The sequence below is a fragment of the Pteropus alecto genome, unplaced genomic scaffold (genome assembly GCF_000325575.1).
Source record: "Pteropus alecto unplaced genomic scaffold, ASM32557v1 scaffold213, whole genome shotgun sequence".
Lineage (NCBI taxonomy): Eukaryota > Metazoa > Chordata > Mammalia > Chiroptera > Pteropodidae > Pteropus > Pteropus alecto.
Genome location: NW_006434829.1, coordinates 684531 through 693839, shown reverse-complemented (window position 1 = coordinate 693839; position 9309 = coordinate 684531). Strand labels below are relative to the sequence as shown.

The 9309-nt window shown below is 65.6% G+C and overlaps 1 protein-coding gene across 1 annotated transcript in view; it reads left to right on the top strand.

Annotated features, from left to right (window-relative positions):
* The first annotated feature begins 470 nt into the window (after window positions 1-470).
* Window positions 471-9309, top strand: part of MMP17 (matrix metallopeptidase 17) — a 9593-nt gene continuing 754 nt past the window's right edge. Inside the window, exons 1-9 of the mRNA XM_025045493.1 lie at window positions 471-572; window positions 1465-1597; window positions 2253-2382; window positions 2627-2910; window positions 3576-3752; window positions 4431-4521; window positions 5645-5727; window positions 5815-5967; window positions 8893-9150. Of these exons, the coding sequence (XP_024901261.1) occupies window positions 471-572; window positions 1465-1597; window positions 2253-2382; window positions 2627-2910; window positions 3576-3752; window positions 4431-4521; window positions 5645-5727; window positions 5815-5967; window positions 8893-9150 (1411 nt within the window). The remainder of the gene's footprint in view (window positions 573-1464; window positions 1598-2252; window positions 2383-2626; window positions 2911-3575; window positions 3753-4430; window positions 4522-5644; window positions 5728-5814; window positions 5968-8892; window positions 9151-9309) is intronic.

Here is a 9309-nt window from a genome sequence, read left to right as displayed (position 1 = left end):
CCGGGTCCGGCAGCGTCGCCCTGGCAGAGACCGCAGCCTTGAGGACAAGTTCTCGTTGGCTCCCTGTGCCCTTCGTTGACACCCCTACCTCTCCCACCCCCTCAGTCTCCTCTGATGTTTCAAAATGTATTAACTACCAGAAAAAAATGTTAAGCCCGGCCATTTGACAGTTTGTGTCCTCTCGAGGCTGAGATGAGCTGGGGGGCTGTTTTAGACGCCCCCTCCCCACACACCCCTCCAGAAGGAATGGGGGTTCTTGTTCCAGACACCTGGCCTGCCACGAAGACTCAGGGCTGGGCAGGGCCCATGGGCTCTGCACACCCTCCTTGGCGTCCTGTGTCACCTGAGGGCCCTGCTGCCTGCACCCCCAGACCCTCCAGGGGCTCGTCCTGATGCGACTGGGGTCTCCCCTGGAGAGCTGGCGAGTCGTTTTCACTCCCCCTCTGGCCAGGGGCCTGCCAGGGGGGTCCATGGTCGTGGGGGCTGGAGGGGACTGGCTTCATGATGCTATGTCGGGGGGTCTGCACTGCAGTGGCTGGGATGTCAGACTGGGGGTGCAGACCCCAAGGCAGGTGGGAGGCCCCAGGCATGCACCCCGCCAGCCCTTCGGCTTCGGTGCCTTCTTACGTTTGTGCGGCGGTGCCCCCACGGCCCGGGCAGGTGCCAGCAGCCGCTGGCGGGGAGGAGCAGCGCCCGTCACGGGCAGCATGCGCCTCAGCACTGTGGCTCCCTGTTCTGCAAGCCGATGCCGAGGTCAGACGCCCCGACCTGTGGCTGAAACCTGTTTTCAGGGTTGGCGAACATTTCAAGTGCTTGCAAGGCCTCTGAAGGCTGCAGCCACGTGTGGCCTCCTGGCCAGGCCACCAGAGCCCTGGATGGTGGGGGCAGGCTGAGGGTGGGGGCTGCTCAGTGCGAACCCCCGGCTGTTACCTCAGCTTACAGACGGGGAACAGCCCAGAGGGGCTGAGTGACCTGCCTCGGTTGCACAGCAAGGAGGTGGCCGAACAGCATTTGAACGCGGGCATTTGGCTGGAGTCCGGGCTGCTAACGGCTGTGTGTGTGCTAACGGCTTGTGACCGGACCCTGCAAGCCAGGGCCTGAGCCGTCACCATCACAGTGGCGGCGTGGCTTTCAGACCTCGGGTCCCAGACCACGGCTTCACACGTCCGCCCAGGGCCTGGTTGGCACGTGCCGCTTAGGATGACGTGTTTCTAGATTTGATTTCTTGAGCATGCCCTGGGCTCTTCGCTGCCTCGGAAGGAGGGTGCCGGTTGTGCACTGCCCAAGCCCACCCACCCCGGGCATCAAGTCCCTTAAGACACCTCTCGAGGAGCCGCCTGTGAAGCCACTTAAGGGAGGGGCAGGGGGGGACTTGTGGCCTGACGGGGGGCTGGGAGGCATTGGTCGGGGCAGGGAAAGGCCAAGTTCCATGCCGGGGCCTCACTTGCACCCCTGTGCCCGCAGGAGTGGCTGAGCAGGTTCGGCTACCTGTCCCCACCGAACCTGGCAACCGGGCAGCTACAGACGCAGGAGGAGCTGTCCAAGGCCGTCGCCGCCATGCAGCGCTTTGGGGGCCTGGAGGCCACCGGAGTGCTGGGTCAGTCCTCCGGGGGCAGCTGGAGATGTGCTCCCCAAGCCCGACCTCCGAAAGCCTGGTTGCCCCCTCCGGCCTGCCCGTGGGGTGCGGGGGGGCGGGCCTGCTGTCCCTGGGGCAGGACCACAGATTCCCGCCAGCGGGAGCCCCTCGTGGTCACCCTCGGCTCCCCCAGGTGTGGGCACGGCAGAGGCAACTGAGTGCCAGCCGTGTCAGGCCCCGTCTCCACTGGACAGCAGGGGCTTGAACTGCACTCACGGGGCCAGGCGGCCACCCAGGGCCCGGCCTGGTCCTGCCCTACAGAGTGCCAGCCTGTGCCGCCCAAACCCCCAGCTTTCCAGGAAGCCAGAAATCAGGGCTTTATGTGAGCACCCCACTTTCCAAATGTTGGCAAGGAATGTCAATTTTGTCAAGACCGTCTTCAGGGCTGGCTAAGAGACACATCTGTCCCAGGCCTCAGGGGAGACACGTGTGTGTCACATGAAGTGCAGGCGGCACTGGCAGCCCTGTCCTAGTGGTGCCCCGTAGCTGGAGGCCTGGGCCTCAAACCCCCCACCCCAGACCTGGTGCGGGAGCCGAAGGACAGCCCTCGGGCTGCTGGGGACCCCAGGTCGGGGGTGAGCTGGGCCTGGCTCCTCACCCCCGCCCGCCCCTGCAGATGAAGCCACCCTGGCGCTGATGAGGACCCCACGCTGCTCCCTCCCTGACCTCCCAGCCGGGGCCCCAGCTCGAAGGCGGCGCCAGGCCGCTGCCCCCGCCAAGTGGAACAAGAGGAACCTGTCGTGGAGGTGGGGGAGGGCGCCGCCTGGCCCCTCGCAGACTCAGTGGGGGGCTGCCTGAGCAGACCCCGGGTGCAGGGGCCCCAGGTCCCGGTGGTGCCACCGCAGCCCTCAGCTCAATCACGTCTGCAAACTATTCCCAAATCGTGTCCCAGTGCCCGACCCCGGGAAGGACGCTCCAGGGGGGACGCCGTGGCCTGGGGGGCACACGGCCTGTCCCCGTGATCGGCCCCTCCCCCTCCCACCGGCCCAGGGTCCGAACCTTCCCACGGGACTCGCCCCTGGGCCGCGACACCGTGCGGGCACTCATGCACTACGCGCTCAAGGTCTGGAGCGACATCGCGCCCCTGGACTTCCACGAGGTGGCAGGCAGCACCGCCGACATCCAGATAGACTTCTCCAAGGCCGACCATGCTGACCGCTACCCCTTTGACGGCCCGGGTGGCACGGTGGCCCACGCCTTCCTCCCCGGTGACCGCCCCACCGCAGGGGACGCCCACTTCGACGATGACGAGGCCTGGACCTTCCGCTCCGCAGGTGCGTCGGGGCTAAGGCCGAGCCCGGGGACCCCAGCAGACCCCGTGACGTCACGGGCAGCCACACCGACCCCATAAAGATGAAGGGACCGCTAGCGGTGCAGACTGCGGTGCCTGTGTGTCAGCTCACGAGGACGGGCGGGCGCTCCTAGCTAGGCTGGTCCCACTCCGCCATCTCTGGCAGGGACACCCGCCTGGCCAGTCTTAGCCGGGCTCACAGGCCTGGGACGACGGGTGACACCACTGTGTGTGCTTCCTCTGGCTGAGCCCGGCTCGTCCTCGTCCTTGTCCCCACCTCCAGACGGGCCTGGGCACCTCGTCACTTCTGCCACGTCCTGCTGGCAGAGAGGTCACAGGCCCGGCTTCTGGGGGACCAGGGCAGAGCCCCGTGACACAGGGTGCGAAGGTGAGGGGCGGCGGGGCCATGTGGAGTCGGTTCACACAGTGGCCTGTAGCACCGTGAGCCGATGACGGGAGCCCCGGCCATCGGTGGGGCACGGCGACCCTACCCCAGCCAGCACAGAGAGGTTGTCGACCCCCACCATGAGTGACTTGTAGTTGGGGGACACTGAAGGACTTTGGTGACCCCATGGGGCCGTGGTCGGAGCCCAGATGGCCCCTGAGGGACCACAGAACCAGTGGCTCACTGGCTCACCACGTCCCCAGATGCCCACGGCATGGACCTGTTTGCGGTGGCCGTCCATGAGTTTGGCCACGCCATCGGGCTGAGCCACGTGGCAGCCCCACACTCCATCATGCGGCCCTACTACCAGGGCCCGGTGGGCGACCCTCTGCACTACAGGCTCCCCTACGAGGACCGGGTGCGCGTCTGGCAGCTGTACGGTGAGTGGCCCTGAGGGTGGGGTCACACACTGAGCCCGGGCCCCCCTCCAGCACCCGCTCCTGGGGTTGCCGTGGTGAAATTCACCACTTTGACGGTTTCAGAGCTCACGCTCCAATGACCCTCAGCACAGCTACGACGTTGTGCAGCCAGGGCCTCCGTCTGGTTCCGGGCCTGTCCCGCCCCCCGGCCACCTGAGCAGCCACATCTCCGGCCGCGGTCGGCAACACCCCCGCCCCCACCCCCGCGGTCGCTGTGTCCGTCCCCGAGGGTTTGCCCGTTGTGGACATTTCACGTCAACGGAACCATGCCGCATGAGGCCCTCAGCCCGGCTCCGTGCCTGGAGCGCCCCATTTCAGGGCTGACCACGTCACTGCTCCCGTCCCCTTGAGGGCAGGAGAACTCCCTCTCTCCGTCCGGCGTTGCTGGGCATGTGGATGCCGCCACCATCTGGCCTCGTGACCAAGTGCACATCTTTTGTCCTCTGGGGTCTGCGGCCAGGAGGGGCCGCCGGGAGCGTGGACGCGGTCGGTGTGTCCAGGCCCCGTGGCCCCGCCTCTTCGCTGTCCGTGGGCTGCGAGTCTGGCCTGTCTGTCCACCCTGGGGTCCGGGAAGGGCAGGGGGCTTCGCAGGGCAGGGAGCTGGGCTGCTGGATTCCACGCAGCAACTTGTCTCTGCAGGCGTGCGGGAGTCCGTGTCCCCTACGGCACAGCCGGACACTGAGGAGCCCCCCCTCCTGCCGGAGCCCCCCAACAATCGGTCCAGCACACCGTAAGCTTGGGCCCCTGCCCCCACGCCGTGGCCAGCAGCATCCCCAACACCAGCTCAGCATCCTGAGCACCAGGATGTCCTGAGGAAAACTGTGGGCTGAGCACCAACTGCCGCTGTGTCCCTTAGACCCTGCAGGCTGTGGGGGACAGTTGCTCCCCCAGCCGGGACCTGTGGGGGTGTTGGGGTTCCAAGGGGGGGTTCCTTCCAGCCTCTGCCCTGTCACTTGCTGCTGTGAAACAAGCCCTAATCCCCCAGAGCGTCAAAGCACCACCTCTTCGAAGCCGGGGGAGACCCCGTCGGTGGGACAAGTGTCACAGACCGTGGAGGGCCGTCCCGTCCCCACCCCCGCCTGGCACACCTGCCTGTCACCTCGTGCTCGCGGCATGCGGAATACGAAACCACACACACTTAGGCTCTGCGGCTCTACGTGGTTTCGTCTCTGTGTTCCAGACGGGTCTATGGTTCCCCACTTAGCTGTGGACGTCCCGAATATCCGTCAAGGTCGAAGGCGTCGCTCCAGCTTTTTGATGGTTCTTCATCGCATTTGCTTGTTGAATAAGTGACATGTGCCAACGGTGCAGTTCTAAAGGCGGTCCCCGCCACCAGCCCCACCGCGTGTGCGTGCGTGCACGTGCGTGCACGTCCCCCGAGAGATGCCCCACGGGCACGTGATGCGCACCCACCTGAGCAGTGGGCACACTGTGCGCTGGCTTCTTGCCCTCCACACTCCACGTCGTGCGTCAGGTGGAGGGGCAGAGGTTTTAGGCCCTGACCTTTCACCGTCGCAGTCACGTGGTCTGTGTCCCCTCTGGGGCAGAGCTGCAGCTCGCAGCAGGCCCCCTGGCTCCCACCCACTGCATTTCGTGGGGCGGTGCCCAGTCGGCTTGCAGAGGCCGTGCCGACCGCGTGAGGGCGCCATCGGTCCAAACGCGCCTGACACTGTGTTCGCTTAGGGTTCCATCTTTGCCCACCGGATGGGGGTTCATTCTAACTCGCTTTTCTCTCTCGATGCCACCGTGTGTGTCTCAGAGCTGCAGGCATGGCGTGGGGGCTCCCTCAGGGACAACCCCGCGGTGGCTCAGGATGGGAGGCTGCCCGGCCCAGCGGCTCTCTCTGTCCCCAGGCCCAGAAAGGACGTGCCTCACAGGTGCAGCACGCACTTTGACGCGGTGGCCCAGATCCGCGGCGAGGCCTTTTTCTTCAAAGGTAACCCCGGCGGGGTCTGGGCCATGGGCGGAGCGGTGGCCCTGGGTCCCAGACCCGCCACCAGCAGCCACGCTCCTGTCCTCCCAGGCAAGTACTTCTGGCGGCTGACCCGGGACCGACACCTGGTGTCGCTGCAGCCGGCACAGGTGCACCGCTTCTGGCGGGGCCTGCCGCTGCACCTGGACAGCGTGGACGCCGTGTACGAGCGCACCAGCGACCACAAGATCATCTTCTTCAAAGGTGGCTGCCCCCACCTGGCCACGCTCCAGGCCCCCTGAGCTTGGGTCTGCACAGGAGGCCGGCCCTGTGGTTTGCTCCAAGCACAGGGCTGGAGCGTGTCTGCGCCTGCGTCCAGCAGGCGTGTTTACTGAGCACCTGCTGTGTCCTACCTGTGCCGTGAGGCTCTGCGGGGACACAGGCCAAGACACAAAATCCCTCGCTCTGAGGGGCACACGATTAGCACCCTCAAGTAACGAGGAAATTAATGCCGGCGGATCTCAGGGAACTGTCAGTGCAAAGGCCCCAGGGCAGGAAAGGCCCTGCCGAGTGCAGGGAGGGCACCGTGGCCAGGCCAGCGCGTGGGGCGAGGCAGAGGACAGAAGTGCCCGTCAGCGTGGGAAGAGCGCGGGAAGGGCTGGGTTTAGTCTAAGTGCAGTGGGAACCACGGGCAGGTCCCGTCTCAGTCCAGGATGACAGGTCTCCTGGAGGAGGGACGTCACTCCAGCCTCACAGCCCACTCCTGAGGGGGCTGGGGGAGGCGGGGGAGGTGGTTCCTGCTCCGGGGGAGGTCGCCGTTGGTCTGGGGAGAAGGCTTTCTTCCCTCACATTGTGTGCAGCTGCGTTTTGGGGTGGCAGGGTCTGTGACTCCCTGGACTGCAGCACCCTGCAGCCGTGACCCTTCTCCAGCCCGGCCCCCACACTCACCGGGGGCCCCCACTGATGGCGGAGTCCCCGCCTCCCAGCCTCGCGGTCCAGGCCCAGCTGCAGCCACGGCGGCCTGCACAGCTATGTCTTCTGGGTTTGGGTAATTTCTCGACACGAAAACCAGGAGATTTCCCCGGCAGAGTCCCCTCTGCAGCTTTGAGGCGTCGGGCAGCGTGGCTCCCTGGGGCCTGCACTTAACGCTTGGCAGTGGGACCAGGTTGGCTGCCCCATCCAGGTCACCCCACCCCAGCCCGAGGCCCTTCTGCGTCCGCGTGGCTGCCTGTCAGGGCCTCGTCCCTTCATCCCCCCCGCCCGACTCGCCAAGGTTCAGCTGTTTCCACTCTCGGACAAAGGGTTTTATTTCTTGAGACCGAATATTTAATATTTCCATTAAATTGTGTCAATACGATTTCAAGCAAACGCGAACCGGAAGGACAAGCCGAGGAATCCCGACCGAGGCGCGGCCGCGAGCCAACTTCCGGTCCAGACGCGTGGTCCGCGTGGCCCGGTCAGCGAGTATCCGCCACGTCCTTGACGTTCAGATGCTCCGGACGGTCCCCACTGCTAAAGTCAGTGCCCCAACTGGGACCGACAGGCTGGACGACCAGTTCCTCCAAGATGCCAGGAGGACCGCCCTCTGGGGCAGCGACGCCTGGAGTTTTCGCCGGGGCGGAACTCGGGCGGGCGAGTTCAGCTAGCGCGGCGGCCTGAGCCCCAGCGCCCCCCAGAGCGCAGGCGGGGCTCAGCCTCTGCGGCCACCCCTTCCTTAGGTCCACGAGCAGCAGCTGAAACTGGTTTTCCAGGGTCTGAACAGCCTTTCCCAGCATAGAGTTTCTTAAAATTATTTTTATTTTTAATGGAGGTAAAAAAAAAAAAAAAACGCATAAAAGTTACCCGTTTAAGCACTGTTAAGAGCACAGCTCAGTGGCACTGGGCACGTTCACAGCCGTCACCACCGTCATCTTCAGAACTTTCCGTCTTCCCAAACTGATACTGTCCCCAGTAAACGGTGACTCCTCCTCCCCCGCCCCGGCACCACCTGAGACCCGTCTCCATGAATCCGGCCCCCACGTAAGTCAGGCCACGCGGCTTCCGTAACTGAGTGGAACATCCTCGAGGTTCCTCCACGTTGTAGCAGGTGTCAGAATGTCCCTCCTTTTTAAGGCTGAGTGATACTCCACTGTGTGGGTGGCCCCCATCGTGTGTGTCACCCATGATGGACACTTGGGTGGCTTCTGCCTCTCAGCTGTGGTGACTACCACGTGTGTGCACGTGGCCACGGGCCCAGAGCTGGGGGCCGGTCCCGCGTTCACCCGTGCTGTTTCCCCCGGAGGCTGAGCAGTCGGTGTTCGCCCCAGCACACCCTCACCAGCTGCTGGCATTTTCCACCCTGGTGCTGGCGGCCACCTGCCGGCGTGCGGCGGGCACCGTGGTGGCCTTGGTGCGCCTCGCTCTCACGAGCGGAGGTGACGAGCGGAGGTGTCGAGCGTCCTTCCACGTGACTCTTGGCCACTCGAATATCGTCTTTGGTGAAGCGTCTATTCCTGTCCTCTGTCCAGCAAAGGATTTTTAAGCGTTTTGCTGTTTCTTCCTTTCTTCCTGTAAATCGCAGGCTGGTCGGTGCTGAGCCGGGGGGACCCGAGGACCTCCCGAACCTCGTCCTCGCAGTCACTCTCGTCTGGCAGAGCGCCTGCACGGTCTTCCCGAGCATGGTCGAGGTGCGCCCAGGGCACTCAGGCTGCCGCCTGGGAGTATGACCTCCCCCGTGACATTCTGGGGGATCGCTAAGCATCTTGCCTCCGGGTGGCCTGACAGGCGCGCATGCGCGTCTGCCCAGACCCCGACTCCCCACTCCCGACTCAGCCCCCGCAGAGCCCGGCCCTCCAGCCCGTCCGGCCCAGGCAGCAGAGCTGAGGCGGGACGGTCCCAGCCCCGAGCCCCGTGGGAGCGGACGAGGCGGGATGGTAAAGGCGTCTCCAGGGCGTGAGTCGACTGCGTCTCGCTCCCCCGTCTGCCGAGTGGTCGCCTCCCCTGCCCCGGGTGCTCAGGCTGCCGGCGCGTGGAAGGTGCCCGTGCCAGGCGCAGGGCAGGGGTCGGCCGGCACATAGTAGGTGGTCAGGGACGCAGCAGGTGCTCAGTAACCCCCTGCTGGGACTGGCGGGCGCCGTGACGCGGGTGGTGGCACAGTGGGGCTGGCTGGGGGCAAGCGCGGGCTGAGCCCTGCCGTCTTTCTCTCCCCAGGAGACAGATACTGGGTGTTTAAGGACAATAACGCAGAGGAAGGGTCCCCGCGGCCCGTGTCCGACTTCGGCCTCCCGCCTGGCGGTGTCGATGCTGCCTTCTCCTGGGCCCACAGTGACAAGACTTATTTCTTTAAGGACCAGCTGTACTGGCGCTACGATGAGCACACTCGGCGCATGGACCCCGGCCACCCCGCCCGGAGCCCCCCGTGGACGGGCGTCCCCAGCACGCTGGACGACGCCATGCGCTGGTCCGACGGTGAGGTCCAAGGGCGGGCGGGCCGGTGCAGCTGTGTCCCCGCCTATGAGGTGGGGTCGAGAGGGTGGCCAGAAGGGAGGAGTCCAAACCTGCAAGAGGCACGCGAGGCACCCGAGGCACCCAGGTGCTCGCCGCCCGGATCCTCCAGGGACCGGCCTG